At 35.5% G+C, this 19517-nt stretch overlaps 1 protein-coding gene across 2 annotated transcripts; it reads right to left on the bottom strand.

Annotated features, from left to right (window-relative positions):
* Nucleotides 1-3560: 3560 nt before the first annotated feature.
* On the bottom strand, nt 3561-19195 carry flt3 (fms related receptor tyrosine kinase 3). 2 transcript variants are annotated; one of them, XM_067434415.1, is made up of 24 exons: nt 18760-19195; nt 18419-18507; nt 17145-17287; nt 16918-17021; nt 16714-16831; nt 16461-16600; nt 14635-14765; nt 14395-14533; nt 13295-13472; nt 13121-13218; nt 12932-13037; nt 12569-12756; nt 11406-11494; nt 11188-11320; nt 10997-11101; nt 10760-10870; nt 9714-9870; nt 9405-9517; nt 6837-6955; nt 6497-6619; nt 5537-5648; nt 5335-5434; nt 4924-5029; nt 3561-4843 (listed from the first exon to the last, which is right to left on the bottom strand). In XM_067434415.1, exons 1-24 carry the CDS (start codon nt 18794-18796, stop codon nt 4664-4666), a joined length of 2919 nt encoding a protein of 972 aa, XP_067290516.1. In that variant the 5' UTR covers nt 18797-19195; the 3' UTR covers nt 3561-4663. The 2 variants fall into 2 exon arrangements, with proteins under 2 accessions (XP_067290516.1, XP_067290517.1); XM_067434416.1 differs by having other exon boundaries at nt 3562-4843; nt 18756-19195.
* Between the last annotated feature and the right edge of the window lie 322 nt (nt 19196-19517).

The following is a 19517-nucleotide window of genomic DNA, read 5'->3' as shown; positions in this document are numbered from 1 at the left end:
TTTTTTGTTTTGTGGCTTTTTTTGCTTTCCTTTTTTTTTGCCCTCATAAGGTTTTTGAGTAAGTTCCTGATAAACTTTTTACTGTAAATATTTTCAACTAGCCTATTAAAGGTGAAATTTTCTTTTCTAATGAAAAAGTGCATTTCTTTGTTATTTTAAAATACTTGAAGGAAACGGTTCACTTTCAGCAGTTATTGGTTCAGATTTCTGCTTGTTGTAGCCTATGTCATCTACAGATAAATTAACAGCCCAGGCTTACATTACATTTATTTGAATGGATTAATGAGAGAGTTGTGTGTGAATTACTCATACCGTCTTATGAAGCTGTGGTTTGTACTTACTTCAAATGTATTGAAATGTATGCTTATAACGGTTGAGTTTCTAAGCTACTTTAGTGACTTTAGTCACAGGACAGCATTGACACTGCGTTTCTCTGCGCGCGATCTTCACGTGATGTGCAAGCTTCTGTCTGAGTGTTCGTTTCTCCGTTTTTCACAATATATCAGGCATTAGTTCAACATAATAAACATCTGATGGTGTAAAATCGCTTAAGTGTTCAAACTGGCAGACTTTAAAATAGGCCTACAAATGACAAACGCTTTGTGAGGACGCATGTCAAAGAGGTCTGCCTTCGGGGCGCGCGCGCGTTAAGAGACACGACACGGCTCTCTGTCACAGAAAAAAAGATGAGCACTGAACAGATAGGCCTACGTTTTTCGTATTATTGTTTTTAAATATTGCACAATCGCTTTAAATGTTCAATCTGGCAAGCCTTTAAATGCATTTACTTGACAAACTTTATGAGAAAGTGAAAGTGAAAGCGGGGCTTGCTATCAACTTCTAGTGTGAGTGGCAGCGCGTAGGCAATAAGAACGGCAATTACCTTACCTGTATAAACTGTGGAAAACATGCAGTTACTAGGCCAATAGTGATTCTGGGCATCTATAAACGAAGATAACTGCTCCTGCATCTCTGTGTGTGACTTCAAACTGCACTTGATGTGACTGACAGGGCGGAATCATGTGACTAAAACCGAAATAATCATAGGCCTATGTCGGTTAGAGGTTCGATCGTACAGCCCTAAACAAAAGGTAAATATAACTCATTAGTCAATTCAATTGAGGACAGGAGTACAATCCAATAAATATGTGCATATTGGTGCCCATCCTGGCGCCAGTCTTCTGCATAATGGTAAAATTACAGAAACTCCTCTGTCCAATATAACTGAACACTAACATAAACTAACAATATCTTTCCCTTTACTGAAAAACACATAAAATAACACTTTAATCCCCAAATTTGCTCTCCTAGTCCCTTGCAAAGCATGATGGGAACTACAAATCCACTGAGTTTGTTTGAATCACTCAGCAATGTTAAGTTGACCAAACAAAAACTTAAGTAAAGCTGTCAATATTCATTTTTAGTAGAAACAACTCAGTAAATTTAAGTTCATACAGTTTTTTAATTAATGTGAACAAGGATGATTTGAGTGCAACTAACAACAGTGAAAGTGTGTTTTGAGTGTTCAGGTGAGTTGTTAATTAACAGTTGAGTTTAGATGGTTTTCTTCTGTGAATATTGATACATCATGGTACCTGAAATATTGAGACCATGATGGTGGTCTGAGTTAAAAACAAATAACCTATGGGTGATCTTCTTTCTCAATAGCCTACACTTTCTTAATAACACCACTAATTGTAATGACACCATGGCTACACTTGAAGATGTTTTGGAAAGTTGTATCCTTTTTTTTGTATAAAACAGCGTAAAACTGTTAAAGACTTGGATTCCCATCCTAAACATAGACAAAGTTTCAAAAACTAATGTTGGACGTTTGATGGAGTATTTCTATGTCAAAAATACTCCGTTCTGGTATCTGACAAGTTTCGGAGAGTTTTTTTTGAGTATGGGTTGGCTTGACGTCGATAGAGCGGAAGGTCCTTTAATGGGCCGTACGAGCTCTTCTCCCGGTAGGGTGTGCGTGAATAGAGCGAGAGAGGAAATGCACGCCCATAAACACTCGCTCTGCTGCAGATCCACTCGTCCGTGAACACTTATGCCGTTATAGTCCGCGCCGCGCTCCTCTTTATTCGTGACATCAAGTGACTTAAACGCTTCAGCACAGCATTCCGGGAAGGCAGCGCTGCATTTGAACCGATTTGAATGCAGAAATGACGGGAAGCTTCACAACATCGCTTGAGCCGCGTCGCAAAGTGGATCTCCACGGTCACTGCTGTCACAGGACTTCACCAAATCATACCAAAGAAGTGTGTTTTTGACGGAGCGGTCCCAGCGATAAAGGTTCAGTCCTGCTTTGGAAGCAGGCAGTGAGTAAAACTGCTTCAAATGTCTATGCTGTTGGCTATTGCCGCGTGGGTAAACATCAGTAAGCGACATGATCGCGTGCTTCGTCATTCAAATGCACTAACGGTTACTCCATTGTTGTTCTATGTATAATGTTACACTAGTCTGACGTGCAAAACCGTTTTGCTTGCTACTGCGCCCCTTACAAAAGGAAAATATATTTACCAATATATTACTTGAAATATATTATAATATATTGTAAATACATGGAATGATATATTGATGGTATTATACAATATATTATATATTCCTGTAATATATTGCAAAATATAGAAATCAAATGATTGCAATATATTGCAATAGGCTATATTGGAGAATATTAATATCAAATCCCATATATGTGAATATATTGCCTAATGTATTACATGATATTTTTAAATATACTGCAATATATTTTTGTTTCGTAAGGTTTAGTCGCATACAATAGTCCATAAAACGAATCATGTCCTCATAAACTGCGAGTAAACACACACACAAATGTTGACAGGGCACTAAATACAGTACATACCACAGAGACGGACATCCTGATGTTGTTGCTTCTCCTGTTCAATTTATTTCAGCCTCCGGATCTGATTCTGGATCATGTGTATTAGCTGAATCTGATCGATAGCCATGGTTTTCTCCACGCGTGAGGACGTCACCGCTTTGTGCGATCGTCATTCTTTAGCTCCGCCCACACTATACGCCTCCAGGGCGTAATAAAACTAAAGACTTTTCGGACATATGAAGGATGCAATACTACTCTATAGGTACTCAAGATTGACTGAAACTGAGTGTGTCTCCCCCCCCCCCCCCCCCCCCCCTTAAATACAGTGGTGTTTTTCATAATTTTGTGAAGATGCCTTTATACTTCGCGTCGGTGCAGCTGCGGTTGTAAAGTAGCCTATATCACGACCGTTCGACCACCGAATCCTGCATCACTGATCATCATGCTCGCTAAAACATATTTTACCATTTGTTTAGGCCTAGTTTAAAGAGGAATTATTGGAATGAGCCTAATCCTTGCTGTCATCAAAACACCGTGATCACAGGATCACAAATGATCAAAAGTAGCACATCCACATCTAAATCAATATAATATTTGTTTAAATTCTGAGTAGACTAATGGCGTTATGTAATTTCAATGCATATCGCCGTTAATGAAACTGGACAATGTAAATGTGTAGTGTAGGCCTATATCAAAATGAAAACAGAGTTTAAAATTGTGCTTACTTCATTACCTTTCTCACTAAGAGTTTGTACTCATGGGTTATAGTTTGCGTGCAGGTGCGCAAATTTTCACATCAAATTTGTATTTACAAATCACAACTTTATACGCCTCTTTCAGAGTCTGTTTTGTGTGTACGCAAATGTTTTAAATGAGACCCCTGGTGTCATCATGGCACTGATTCGTGCACTGTGGCGCCCCCCTCTGTAGGGCTGATATAAACACTTTTCCATTATACATTTCCATAATACAAACATAGCAACTGAGCACTAAGGTAGTCAGAATTATGAGACAAAAATGCAGAATTTGTATTGCGTTTTATTTGCTCTGTTGCATCTTTTACAAACATTTTTCAGCTCCTCCAACACAATTTTGTAATTTATAACATAAAAATAACAATGCTCCCTTTTCAATATCCAAGTGTATTACACTGTCCAAGTGCTCTCAACGCAAGGGCAATAGACAATGATTACTTTGCATTTAATACTTTATCACTTTAGGCAATGGACCTGAAAAAGTTAGTTTTGTTTATATAAAATCTGCACAAACATGCAAATTAAATTCCTAGATTATTATTATTACACGATAAATAATATTTGGAGAATATAGATTAAGCTATTAATGTTTTAAAGGTAATTGAATAAATATGGTGAAACATGATAATAAAGAGTTTTTCTTATAAAAATAGAGCAATTTATCAAAGTCTGCAAATGCAGCTAAATTACAAATAATATCCACGATCTGTTCTCAAACACACAACTCGTCATCCATTGTTATGCTACAGAAGCAGGTTATTCATTAGGCAGAATTCTACATTTCTATTTAAAATGTGAAAGATTTGTTATTTTTAATAGTTCCTATAAGCTTGCTGCACAAAACAACATTCAAATACTGTATATTATTAACATGCCTACATTGTTTACACCCATAAAAAAGATAATAGGCCTCAGTATAAAAATATTAAACATATTATTTGTGGTACAGTTTCTTTTGAAGCTAAAATGTCTAAGTGATTATTTATGGAAGCAAAAAATATGCATTATGTTTTCCCATTCCCAGACATGATTGCACAATCAAGGCATTAACTCTTATTCAAACTAGAGGTTCTGCTCCTACTGATCCGGAACTGTCCATGGCTTTGCATTCATCTGAATGATCAGTGTTGTTCTGATAGATATCCTGCTTGTTCTCCATCAATGTAGCGTCAGGGGTCACTGGTGCATTCTGGTATGTTCCTTCATTGTGACAGTATCCTTCAATATTGTGATATAGCTGTAGACAGATATCACAGTAAATATGCATCTGCCAGCAATGCTTCCACATTTTAAAAATAACTTTCACATAAAAGTCACCCTCTCTTCCAAAGCAGCCAGCTCTTTTTCCATGAAACCCACAAGCTTGGAGAAACATGGTCGATCTACAGGATCCAGTGTCCAGCAGCGGCACATTACCCTGTATCTAAATAAACACAAAACACCAGTGTTCTACAAAATACGAGTTTATACAATTTTATATACATGCTCCGCAAGTATTTCACAAATGTGCTGGATAATAAATGGTCCATCTTAATTTTGTTGTTGTCAATTTGTTATATATAATAATGTGTGCGTGTGTGTGTGTATGTGTATATATATATATATATATATATATATATATATATATATATAGAGAGAGAGAGAGAGAGAGAGAGAGAGAGAGAGAGAGAGAGAGAGAGAGAGAGAGAGAGAGAGAGAGAGAGAGAGAGAGAGATTAGAGGCACTCACACAGATTCTGCTGCATAATAGGGTTGCTCCATGTGATATCCACTTTCAATCATTCTGTAGAATGTATTGTTCACAGCAATACCAGGATATGGGGTGACTCCTAATAGACATGAATAGTGAGTAAAGATGACAAAACACTAAATGACTTATAGAAATGTTCTTTCAAAACAAGTTAAGCTGTTTTGGCAGCAAAGAGAGACACCTAGAGAAAAGATTTCCCATAGAAGAATGCCATAGGCCCAGACGTCACTCTGCATAGTGTACACCCCTTTGAAAATGCTCTCAGGAGCCATCCACTTCACGGGCAAACGCACCTGCAAAAATACCATGTAAACAAGAAACAAAATCAACTAAATGAGACAAGATACCTCTATACTGTAACCCTAACGCTCAAAATACTTAATTGGTTTGAGTAGGACAAACTTAAATTAAACAAATTAGTTAACTTAAATGAACTGTTGGGTATTGAGAACTTTCTTTGAACTGACATTGTTTCATTGTTGTATGAACTCATTTCCTTTCAAGTTTAACTGAAACTATGCTGGGATTTTTATTTTATTTTCCAGTATGCTTTGCCTATGGGACCCCAAGGGGAAAGTAAATGCTAAAATTAAGTGTTTTTGTGTGTGCAAGATTAATTTCAAGGGGGATACAATTAGTAGTGATTAATGTTTCGCAATGCTAATTTAGAAGAGTTTCTGTTAATGCTGGTTTTTGGAGAGTTAGCCTACCATCATGGTTTGAGAGCAAGTAAGTTGCTGTAGTCATTCAGCAAGCGCTATATTGTTAGCAAGTTGGCATTTTCTGAATTAGTTTGTTATAGTTAGCAAAATATTTCTTAAATAATAATAAAAAAATCTCATTCAACTTTTTTCAACTTATTGAACTTAATAGGTTTGCAAGAACTCAAAATTAAAAACTATATAATTAACTAAATATTTTATGTTAATTGATATCAAAATGTATAAGTTAGCTAACACAGTACTTCAAGTTAGGTGCATTTAACATACATGAGCACTACAAACTCATAGTTCTGATTAATTAAAATTGGGAACATCATAACTCACAAAAGAAAATGATGTAACTGATTATCTCAAATGTTTTGAGTTGGCCCAATGTATTCGGTTTACAGAGTAGACTATCATGCACCAAAAATACCTACATTTCCTCTTACAACGTAGTTGGAATCATGTTCAATGTCTCTTGCGAGGCCAAAGTCACCGATCTTCACTTGTCTGCCATGTGTCACCAAAACATTTCTGGCTGCCAAGTCCCTATGAATACACTGTAGGCAGAAAATTGTCAAATGAAGCCTTTTTTACGTATAACTATATAACATTTTGAGAAAACAAATCAAGATATTAAGCACTCAGATATAAAAAGGAGTACAAAGAGCACAGAAGTATTCAGAGATAGCATAGGAAAAAAGGTAATATAGCTGTGAGTTTATCTCTGTGAAATAGAAGGAAGTAGACATTTCATGATCAGAAAGTTAATCTCACATTTTTAGAGGACAGGAACTCCATGCCCTTTGCAACTTGAAAAGAGAAACTCAGGAGGTCATCATAGGTAAGACTCTGAAGTTCCTCTTCTTGAAGTTTGTCTTCACATTCAAGCATTTCTTTACAGAATTGACAAAAAACAATTATTTAGTTTAATTATCTATTTTACTAATTGTTATTAGTTATTTTGAACGTAATAACAATCACATATTTGCTTAAAGTGCCCCTATTATGCTTTTTCGGACATTACCTTTTATGTAGTGTGTAATGTAACTGTTTGTGACTGTATAAAAGGTCCTGATTATTTCAAATTTTCATAATGGTCTTCATTGGCTGCCCACAAACAGCATTTACTTTGACCCATTTACTTTAGATTTAGTCTGAGGCCTTTCTGTCCTTTGAATGTGAGTGTATGCACACTTGCTGTCCACATCCAGAAGGTAATGAAAACATCATCAAAGTAGTCCATATGTGACATCAGTTGGTTAGTTAGACTCTTTCTTTTTTTTTGGATCAAATTTTTTTAAATTTATTCATATTCCAGGAACATATCAAAGCTCCAATGAACTATATACAGACAGATGCCATGAAAACAGTCCACATTGAGAAGAAAAATTAAAAAATAAAAATAAAATAAAAATAATAATAATAGGTAGTAATAAACTAGATATATAAGTAATAATAAATAATAAATAGTACATATACATATGTATACACATATATGAAAAGAAGGAAATAAAAGAAAAAGTAGAATGTCAACATTTCAGCTTGTCTAATAATATCTTTGCTTTTTCTGTCCAACTCTGAATAGTTTTTTCCTTTGCGCCGTTGAGCTTGGCAGTGGTACTTCCTAGTAAGACAATGTCTCTGAAGTAGGATAGCCAAAGGAAAGTTGTTGGGATGGATGGTTCTATCCATAGTTTTAGAATAGTCTTTTTGGCAGCAGTGCTTGCTGCCAATATGGTCCTGTTTTGGTGAGCGTTTAGTTGGAGAGCGGAATCGTCTAAAAGCAGAAATATCACAGGGTCCTGAGGTATATTAACGTGTAGAATGTCAGAAAGAGTCGTACAAACAAAAGTCCAGAAAGGAACCACTGTTGGGCATTCCCAAAACATGTGCAAATAAGAACCTACTGTAGATGTCGTACATAAATGACAGTATGGATTAGGTCTAAAATGCATCTTATATAATATACTAGGAGTGATATAAGCTCTGTTAATACATTTGTAATGAATCATTTGGTGTGCCAGGTTCTTAGATGCTGTGAAACATCTGGCCCATACCACAGCCCAATCAGGTTTAGCTAAACCTTCCTTTTCCCAAGAGTAGACGGAGTTAGACTCTTTCGAAGCACAACAATACATTTTGGTCCAAAAATAACAAAAACTATGAATTTATTCAGCATTGTCTTCTCTTCCGCGTTTGTTTTCAAACCTCAAATAAAGATTCAAACGGCCATGAATCAGCGGATTGATTCATGATTCGTATCGCCAATGTCACGTGATTTCAGCAGTTTGACACGCGATCCGAATCATGATTCATGACCGTTTGAATCTTTATTTGAGGAACACGGAGGAGAAGACAATGCTGAATAAAGTCATAGTTTTAGTTATTTTTGGACCAAAATGTATTGTCGACGCTTCAAAAGAGTAACTAACCAACTGATGTCACATATGGACTACTTTGATAATGTTTTCATTACCTTCTGGACGTGGACAGCAAGTGTGCATACACTTACATTCAAAGGACAGAAAGGCCTCGGACTAAATCTAAAATATCTTAAACTGTGTTTCGAGGATGAACGGAGGTCTTACGGGTGTGGAACAACACTGGGGTGAGTCATTAATTAAAGAAATTTCATTTTTGGGTGAACCAACCCTTTAACTACTATGTACTAACATTTTAATTAATCATTTGATACAATGCACATATTGTGTACATACATGTTTTTACATTGTACTTACATTTTAAAAATACCTGCATGTAATTACGTCTGTAATTAATTTCTGTAGTTACATTTGGAATTACACAGTTGGCATTTCCCTTACCCCTAACCCTACCCTTAAACTGACACACACCACCACACCTGTCCCTAACTCTTCCCGTAATCCACTTCAATATCAGCAAAAGTGCTTTGCAATACAATTTGAACACAGTAAGTACATGTACTTATTTTTTTTTATGTAAGTACATAGTGCTTAAGGCCACCTGATATAAAGTGGGGCCGAAAAGGTTAAAGTGTGTGGTTCTTTTCGGATGCATGAGCACCTATTGTAGGAGACCCCAAAAACAAAATTAAGAACCTTTGAAATAACATAATAGGGCACTTTAATAAATTGATGTTTTATGATTATAATACATGTGTGGTTTAATATTTGAATACAAGTTAATATGCATTATACGATTAGTTAATAGGTAAACAACCTATATATATATATATATATATATATATATATATATATATATACACAAAGTAATAAAAAGTTTAACCTCTTAAAAGCCGTTGCATAATTTATACAGTTGATATCAATGCTTATGTATCTAAAACCTCTACTTTTCTCCACCTACCCTCATCAGTAGACACCAAGCTGATACTGGGACTGAGGAGCGCCTCGTTCTCCTGTCCTTTGCTTGTAAGAGTCATGTGCAGGCATGAGCTGTTATCAGGATCAACATACTCACTGTGGAGGCACGACAAGGAGAGAGGAGCACATGGTCTTTTACAGTGACTGTATGACTGTTTATTCACTTATGTACACCTTTAGGTTTACGGTTCCCTATCAGCACAGGATATTCATTTCCCTCTTTTCCGCACAGTTTTTCTTTGTCTAAAAGGCCACTAATGCAATTCATTTCTTAGTGGATGCTTATGCAAACCTGGAGTTTCTCTTCTGCTGGAAGTTGTGGTAGAGGCCCCTGAATCTGTCCTTGTTGAAAGCATCCGTCAGATATTTGTGAAAACGTTCCCTGTTGTTCTTCAGGTAGTTCAATAGATCTCCGTTACAGCAATACTGGAATATCAGGTAAGTGGGACCTGCATATTAAAAAAAAAAAAATATATATATATATATCATGCGCACTTGACAAGTAAATAAATGGACATTAAGGGCCCTATCATACACCCGATGCAATGCAACGCCAAGCATGACGCAAGTGTTTTGTGCTAGTTTCAGCCTGACGCAGTTATCATTTTCACATTCAGCGCCATGTTGTTTAAATAGCAAATGCACTCGCACTCATCTGTTCATCCATGGTTGTGCTGGTCTGAAAACGAGATGTGTTCAGGTGCATTGTTGGTGCGTTGCTATTTTGAGGCAATTAAAAACGACTGCGCCATTGACCAATGAAAACCTGGTATGAAGTCAATAGAGCAGTGTTTTTTAAAGGGTGCGTTATATAATAAGTAATAAGGGTCTATAGCCGGGTTCACGCATAGCAGCACACAAACATTTTTAAATATTAAAAATTAAAGGACTCCTCTGTAGAGAAGTCCATGTAAATAGCAAATCCGCCGTGGTGCAAGCGCAACTGGCTTTTAAAGGAAACGGGAGATAAGAATAAACTTGGTTTATTGCACATTACACCCAAAACACACCCATGACTCATTAAAAGACTATAGGTACAATCCTTTTGGACCATGCGCCTGGGGTCCCGTCATTTTTTTCCGTCGTTAAACTAGCTAAAGTGGATTCGTACATGCCCTAAGAGCACCTGCACCATGCGCTTCAGACCATGCATTCAGATTATTCAAATAGGGACCTAAATATAGATTCTTTTTTTTAAAGCCATGTTCCCCCGTAATTATGAATAAAAATAACCTTCCCCTTCCTCTTGCAGTGACATCTTTTCTCCGAAAACTTGTTTACTGGTGCAAAGGTACCGGAATATATGATTCAGAAAACCATAACTTCTCCAAATATTACCTGAGCTTGTGCAAGCTCCGAGCAAGTTGACAATGTTTTCATGGTGTCCAATATGAGTCAGCATTTTCAGTTCAGACATCAGAGCTTCCTTCTCCACTACCTGGTGCTTGTCTGTTTGATGCAAAAGTTAACAAATCAAAAAACACGTTTACCAGCATATTACAAGGTGCCGATGGCATACACAATTGATTGATTTCGTTTTGTAGAGATATTCATGCCAGTTTTTTCTTTACTTACCCTTTAACATTTTTACTGCTACCTGAAGGGACACTCCCGGCTTGCTGATCCCATATGCTGTAGCCTGCACAACCATCCCAAAAGCACCAGATCCTAGCTCGTTTCCTTTTGGAAAGCACACAGAAGGAATTAGTAACATCTAATAGGTTATTTCTAGCAAGTCAAAAAAAGGTTCCTTGTCCTATCTTTACCAAGCTCAAGATTTTCTCGTGGAAATTCCCATTTCAGGTCATACTTAAATTCTTTGAAATCAATGTATATGTAGTCATTGTCGTTGGGTCCGATCATCTGAATCATTTGGATCTGGCACTGGTACGCAGGCTTCTGTGACAAAGGAGTGGCAGTGTATGCAAGAGGTAAGATCTATGATTCTAGGTGTTTGTCATGATGACGGAGACTGCAGGTTTACCTTAACTTTGATGAAGATGATTAAGGCAAAGATGACAATGAGGAGTATGATGATTAGCAGGAAACAAATCACATATTCAGTGTGGAAATCTGAGGAAAATAGAGTGATAACTTGTATATGGGAAAAAAAGCCTGCATCTGCTAACCAAACTGAACTAAAATCGTGAGTCATCCTCAGTGGCGCTAACTTAAAACTAAAATGATGGTTGACTAGGGTATTCACATTGACAGACAACATGTGATATTCATGTAAGACCATGTAATCGACCACATGGGGTAAAAAAATCCAAAGTAAAACACCTTTTAACAGCTGTAAAAATTTGCTATAAATAAACACAGCAAAACCTCGTGTTTTTGGTATCATGTTAAATTCAAATTCTATGGTGTAAAAACATTCCCCACATATTTACATAAATATGTGGGGGATATTTCCTGCTATAGTCAAAAGTTTGGGTATGGTAAGATTTTTAGCTGTGAAATTGCGAAATATTACTACAATATAAAATATATTTTCTATCTTAATTTATTTTAAAATGTAATTTATTCCTTTGTTGGCAAAGCTACAATTTCAGCAGTCATTACGCTAGTCTTCAATGTCACATGGCTCTAAATATGATGATTTGCTGCAAAAGAAATGTTTCATATTTTTATTAATGTTCAAAACACCTGCACTGCTTCATATTATTATGGAAACCATGTTACTATTTTTTCTTAAGGATTTTTTGGTCACTAGAAGAATAATAAATTAAAAAAACTTTTTTGTAAAAATGTAAATGTCACTTTACTGTCAATTTTGATCAATTTAATGCATCCTTGCTGAATATAAGTTTTAATTTCTTTGAACTTTTGAATGGTAGTTAGCCTGGATGCCAGCCAAATGTAGCCCCGCCCACAATATATGAGGTTGGGCAATTCATATTCTGACTAGAATTGAGTATGACCCATAGACGGTATGACCACGTCAGGCTAAATGGTAGTGTAAAGAGTTATGGAATCCCATTTTAGGATAAGTAAGATCAAATAATTTATATATAGTAAGGCGGTGTGCTCTGATTACTTATGGGAAGAAAGTGCAATGCCCAATATGACGAATAAGCTAGTCAGTGTTTAGATTAACTCAATGTGTCCAATTTCAGGAGTGTTCAAATTTTGGTTTAGACTCACTCGTTTGCAGAAGTATTTGTTCACTGCAGTCCGTCCCTGCTATGTTAGTGATGCAGCATTTAATACGATGGTCCTCCCTGTTTGAGAGTGGTCTGGCAAAGTGAATTTTCTTGTGACAGAACTGATCTGAATCCATTAACTTGGGCTGAGCTACAGACATCTCTTTCCAGTCTTCAGGATCAATACATCTATAAAAATATTCAGACAGTTCAATTCATTTGCAAACAATTGTGTTTCAGTAGAGAAATTGGCACAAGTCATGTATATGTTAAAATAAATATACAAAAAAAAAGAGACTTGTATTGCTTGAATGAACACGTTAACGTCATTGGTTATATCTGCTACTTAGGGTTGATGACTTACTTAGCTTGTGATGGGCAGATCTTCCAAGAGACATTCACAGGTAGAGAGCTTTGAGTGTCACACGTAGTGAAGCTTGAATTTTTGTGTATTGTAATAGTAGGTTTGTCTGCAAAATGCATTGCATATTAATATATTTCACATTTAACAAAACTGTTTCACATTTAATTCAAACTGTTTATGACCACTCACCTGAAATGCAGAGAGACATATTCCTTGTGACAGTATATTCTTCAGTCTTCAGTTGTATTTGGTACTGGCCTGGTTCAGGGTTACACAGCTCAAAAGTACTAAAGAGAGAATGAACAAAATAAGCAAACACAACACAGTAAAATGGATTAAAATGGATGGCATGAGGTAAAATACCTGTTAAAATTAAGGTGGTGAGTCTCTCTGCCCTGTATTTTGGTTTGATTTGGTGTAATCCAGTGACATTGGGCTTTTGGGAAGGAGAACACCAGAGCCTGGAAGCAGAAGCTTGCCTTATTTTGTGCTGGTATGCTGTTGTTCTCATTCAACTGCAATATGTCGATTTTGTCATTTTCTGTCAAGGAAAGATTAACAATATAGGAGCGTCAAAAATATCACTTTCATTATTTATTTTGCACAATACATTGTCTGTCTTGATTTCCAGTTAAAATTAACTTGGCAGTTTTAGAAGCACTAATGCAATTGCTCTAAATCTAATTTATGTATTGTGTTTTCTAAAATCACATTTATTAAAGGGGTGGTAAAACACATTCTTTTGACGGTTTCCGGGTTCTATGAAGCCAGTCACTCAAAAATACGCGATGGGCTCGGATTGGTTAGCTGGCCCAGTGTGTTGTGATTTGCTAACCGCCTAGTGCACGTTTCTCAGAAACCCCCTACCTTTAACGTTGGTCTGTAAAGACTGCGGATCTATAGTGATAGCTACTGAATGGCACTTTTTGTATTTTTAGAACGACTATAGCCAAATATCTGTCGCAAGAACTATTATTAACCCAAAACGAAGACTGCTATGTTGGCTTTACTAGTAGCCAAATCAAACACAGAACCATGTTTAGCATGCCTGGAGATAAATAAGCAAGATAAAAAAATACATAAAAAGCTCTAATCAAAGAATAATTTACACGAATTCCAAGTTCGCTGTTGAGATTTTAAAAAAGTTTGTAACGTTAGGTGTTTGTCAGATAACGTGAAGTATGTATGAGCATTTAACAACAACTCTTCTCCACAGCAATAAAAAATGCCCCCATACCCCCCCCCCCCCCCCACAATATTGGGGGCTGCTGATGTCACCAACCCTGGAGGAATGTCCGTTTGCTGTAGTCCTTAGAAATTTATTTAAAAAAAAGAAAATATCTCCCTTTGCTTTAAACTTTGAATGTTGCAACTTTGCAGATGTTGTTTATGCTCAAACAGCAACCTTACACACTAGCTAAAGTTAGAAAAGTAAAATCGTGTTTTACCACTGCTTTACTTACCAAGGACCTTGACATAGATGTTTCTAGTGCGATTGTTTTTAGATTTGCAAATGTACTCCCCACTATGCATCATGTCAACTGATTCGATAAAGAAGTGCTCCATCCAGTCAGAGAAATATACTGATGTAATTCCCTTGACCTGAATTAAGGGCATAAAAAAATAAGTGACACCATCAACAAATGGTCAGAGCAGTGAAACTAAGATTTAATATTTCTTCATGGTTACAATCCACATCTTACTGCTGTGTGATTGAAGTGCCATCTCAGTTCAGGGATTCTCCTCGAATTTATGGCGCAACGGAGTAGCAGAGACTGACCAGATTTCAGGAAAATCATCCGATCTTTTTGCTCATCCACTTTATTATCCAGATCTGAAGGATAGCCAACACAATTTGAAAAAACCTATAACCTACATAATTTAAATAAACTTTTCCAAGCAAGTTATCAAACTTGGCTCTTACTATTGTGGTATGATATATTATAATATTTTAAAATCTAGATACTCTGTATCTGATTTTAATGTAAATTTTTCGTGTTTGAGGTAGGGGTTATTCTCTGATATACACCGATCAGGCATAATATTAAGTCCACCTTCCTAATATTGTGTTGGTCCCCATTTTGCTATCAAAACAGCCCTGATCTATCGAGGCATGGCATCCACTAGACCCCTGAAGGCGTGCGGCGTTATATGTGCGTTATCTGGCACCAAGATATTAGCAGCATTATCTTTCTGAAAGAGGACAGCCACCAGGTAATACCGTCTCCATGAAAGGGTGGTTTACAGCAATGCTTAGGTAGGTGGTACATGTCAAAGTAATATCCAAATTGATGGCAGGACCCAAGGTTTCCCCGCAGAACATTGCCCGAAGCATTACACTGCCATTTAACAAATTTTCACAATCAGCATTAACTTCTTGAGCAATTTGAGCTACAACAGCTTGTCTTTTTGATTGGACATTCGCTCCCCACATCAACTTTGAGGACAAATTGTTCACTTGCTGCCTAATATATCCCACCAAGAATACAGGTCTCCAATTGAAAATTATCATTGATCAGATCTAAATTTTTCAGCCGAATTCAATTTTTGTGAATGAAATTGCATCAATTTACAGTTTCAATTCGACCAACTGAAAAATGCAGATGTGATCAGTCACTAAAAAAGTTTCAATTGGAGACAATTATTATTATTATTATTATTATTTTTTTACAGTGTAACAGGTGCCGTGATGAAGAGATAATCAGTGTTATTTCCTTCATGCGATATGTAATATTTGTGATGTGTTATGCCTGATCGGTGTATATAATATTAACATATGATGTATATTGATATAATGTTATATATAATGGTTGCATTTGGGTTATCATATATAAAAAGAGCATTATTTATCTGTTTTTTAGATAAGAAAATAAATATTTTAAGAACGTTTATTTCAGGAATCATATTAAATATAATCCAAATGAGGTCGCTGACAGTATTTCAACAACAGTATGTCTTCTTGTCTCATGACCCACAGACCACAAAGATTGGAAAAAGTTTGGGGGTCAGCATGATTAAAGATATCAATACTTTTATTAAACGTGGGTGCATTAAATTGAACAAAAGTGACTTCATGACATTCACAATCTTACAAAAGATTTATATTTCAAATAATGCTGCTTTTTTCATTCATCAAAATAATAATAATAATGGTTTCCACTAAATATTTCTGTTTTGTTTTTATTACCATAATAAAAAGTGTATTGAGCAGCAAATCAGCATATTAGAATGATTTCTGAAGTTATCATGTGACACTGAAGACTGGAGTATGCTGAAAATTCAGCTTTGATCACGGGAATAAATTACATTTTAAAATATATTAAAATAAAAAAACTATTTTTATTATTATAAATTGTAATGATATTTCATAATATGACTGTTTTTACTGTATTTCTGATCAATTAAATGCAGCCTTGCTGAGATATATTACAATAACATTAAGAACCCCAAAATTTTGAACAGTTATGTACGTGTATACAAATATTTTTTATACAAATTATGTAACTATGAAAAAAATAACATTGCGTACCGTAATGATGGACCTCAGTACATTCTTCTCCCAGTGAATTATAGGCACAGCACTTTATATTTGGAGATTTAGAATCAGAATAACTATAAATGCTCTTTGTCTTATACCACTTATTCGTCGTTCCCTCCTCTGGATTTTTGCTAAATGGAGAACAAACAATCGAAATATAGATGTACAATTAGAGCAGTGATTTATATAATAAATTATCTGTACAAAGTGTCTAAAACAATAGCAGGCCATAACTTCATATTACCTGTCCCCATACCACCTGATGGTTGGTTTTGGGTTCCCCTCAGAAGTACACACTAATTGAGCTATATTGGTACTCCCTGCTTTTGCAATAGCTTTGAGCACGGGAACTGATGGCCTTCCTACAGAGACAACAAAGGGTAAAGTGATCATAAATAGGGATGTTTTTTGCATATTTTCTTTAAATATTTTCTACTGTTTGACTTACTTTGTAGTGATTGAACAAGTGTAACACTATGATTGCCACAGATTACATATATTACATTTTCAAATCTCCCACTGTCCGGTAATGCATCCATAGATGTATTTATCCTGTAGAAAGCATGTCAAAGATGTTGATCAATTATTCCTCTTTAACATCAGGTGATGTATTAGAGTAGCCTAATCCATTCAAACCTTCATTAAACAATCCGCATCCATCCAACAGATACAAACCTTTTGTGGCAGAGACATTTACGCCCATTTGAGTGTTTTTTTTGGCACGCACTGTAAATTTCAAAAGTTTGTCCTTCAGCGACGTCCAGTTTGATTGGGTCAGAACTCATCAAGTCAGTCTCTTTCAATGTACATCTTACAGTCTAAAACAAACAAACAAACCAAAACAAAAAAAAAAACATGTACAGACTTTAACACTCCAGTTGACACCATCAATGCTAAAAAAGATCAAATTTAGCCTTACAGTAACTAAAATACGAAAGCACTGTGGTCATTACTGCAATTTCTATACAGTCATCAGTTCTGCTTTCATTTATAGCTGCTTGTTTACTGTTAAAAACCGGATAAACATTTGTATATAAATGCAAGATTAGATAAAAGACCTAATGACCTTCCACAGAAACTCTTGTTACAAATAATCACAATAAACAAAAATAAACGTTAAGTTAATGTAGGTTCATTTCACAAAAAGGATGTTTAATTATATTAAACTTCAACAATGAAATCTAATTCCAGATTTTACTGTGTTATCCCCAGTGATTTTTTAAATATATTTTTAAATACATTTATTTTAAACTAAGTATACTTAATATAAATACCCTGTAATTGTACTGTATACTGATATACTATTCAATTTTTTACACTTAAAACAACTTAGTTATCTGAAAAAAGTGTTGAGGTCCATCTAAAATATACGTAATATTTGATTGTGCTATAGTGAAACTATTCCAAGTATAGGCTACTTTAGGTAAACTTTAAATATCTTGCATTTAAAGACTAAGTCTATAAGTCTAAAAAAAGAACTGACAACATTTTTTTGTGTGTGTAAAATGTGTACCTTGAATGGAATGTAAAAGCATGCATCTGCCAAATACGTTTGTAAACTAAATGTAAATGTAAAACACATTTTAGGCGTATTATTAAGAAATGTGCATTGTGCAATAAAGTAGCCTACTTTAAATACATTTTTATTATGATATTTATAGGCTATCAGTATCAAGCGATATATCAGTAAATGTTAATGGATAGCTACTTATGCAATAAACATATTTTAAATACATTTTGGTATGGTTTTGCTTTCACGGTTTTTTTTTTTACATTTTCTTTCCATCGTTACTACTCTTTAATAAAATAATGTAAAAATCGCTGTTAAGCAAATGTCGCGAGGGTGAATTGTTAATAGCCTAAAATATAATCTTGGAAGGAGTCTGAGTAGGCTACTGTAGGCAGAAAGCTGTACTGAGCCAGCGAGTGTCTTTTCAGAAGAACTTTACCGATCCATCAGTGTCACATTGTGAATGAATCTCAGTGGAAGCGTCCGTCATCGCGCTGCCGTGAATGCCCAAGTGCAGCACGAGCAACACTTCGGTACGAGATAAGAACAAGACAAATGTGAGAGAAAAAAGAACGGAATTGAACAAAATGCTATAGGCTACTAGACTTTAAACTAATGTAATACATTTATAACATACAAATTAGACAAAATAAATCACACACGATTAATCCATTAAAATGCGCAAATATTAACGTAAAATGAACTAGGCTATATGCCTAATGTATCACCAGTTCAGTGATAAATTACAGTAAAAAATAAACAAATGTCCGACTTACCCACCAAAAGCCTCTTTCCTGGACGCATCGCGTGAATGCATAACAGTGTGTTCCTCGACACTTGTGTTAATGAAATAGGATGGACAGCCAACACAGGCGCAAAGACTTTCACTTCAGCGCATGACACAAACCATTCCTTTACTGACGTTTAAGCACTTCTTCAAATGCATCAGGTTGGGTAGGCTATCACTTGCAGCAACTTAAAAAAAAGCCTTTTGTCAAGATTCTAAAACTGAATTATATTTTCGTTATACATGGAGTATTTTTCCTTGACAGCAATATTTTTGCTATTTTTGTGAGGTACTTTAAGTTTTTTATACTGTACAAACTGTATATTCCACCCCTTACGGAGACCCTATAGCCCCTACCCATCACAGAAAACTTTCTGCTTTTATACATTTTCAAAAAACAACAAACATTTTTTATCCCAGTCTGTGCACTCAGGTTAAAGTCCTGGGATAGAAAAACATGAACAACAGACAAACGTTCAAGAAATGCAGGCTATGAAATATATAAAAATGTATTAAAAACAAATTGGAATAAATACAAAATTAATATAAAAAAAAGAAAAAAAGTGCAAAGTGCTCTACCTACTTGTAACTCTCAGGCATCAACACTGTAAGTAACTAACGTACATGTCAATATATTATCAATGATTGTAGCTAAAATGGGCTTTTTGTGATTTAAATGAATCCCCTACTGACTCCTTATGTGAACTGCAGTCCTGGTCGTACCCAGCATGCACAGCAGAGCTATTAGCGC

The sequence above is a fragment of the Pseudorasbora parva genome, chromosome 24 (assembly GCF_024679245.1).
Source record: "Pseudorasbora parva isolate DD20220531a chromosome 24, ASM2467924v1, whole genome shotgun sequence".
NCBI classification, from domain to species: Eukaryota; Metazoa; Chordata; class Actinopteri; order Cypriniformes; family Gobionidae; genus Pseudorasbora; species Pseudorasbora parva.
The sequence above is the reverse complement of the archived record's forward strand: the minus strand, read 5'-3'. Positions and strand labels throughout refer to the sequence as shown.

Coding starts and splice junctions, on each gene's coding strand:
- flt3 (XM_067434415.1), bottom strand. CDS start 18,796: ATGCATTCACGCGATGCGTCCAGGAAAGAGGCTTTTG. Junction 16,832..16,917: donor ACTTGTTCAATCACTACAAA/GTAAGTCAAACA, acceptor TTGTCTCTGTAG/GAAGGCCATCAGTTCCCGTG. Junction 11,495..12,568: donor ACAAATACTTCTGCAAACGA/GTGAGTCTAAAC, acceptor TATTTTCCTCAG/ATTTCCACACTGAATATGTG.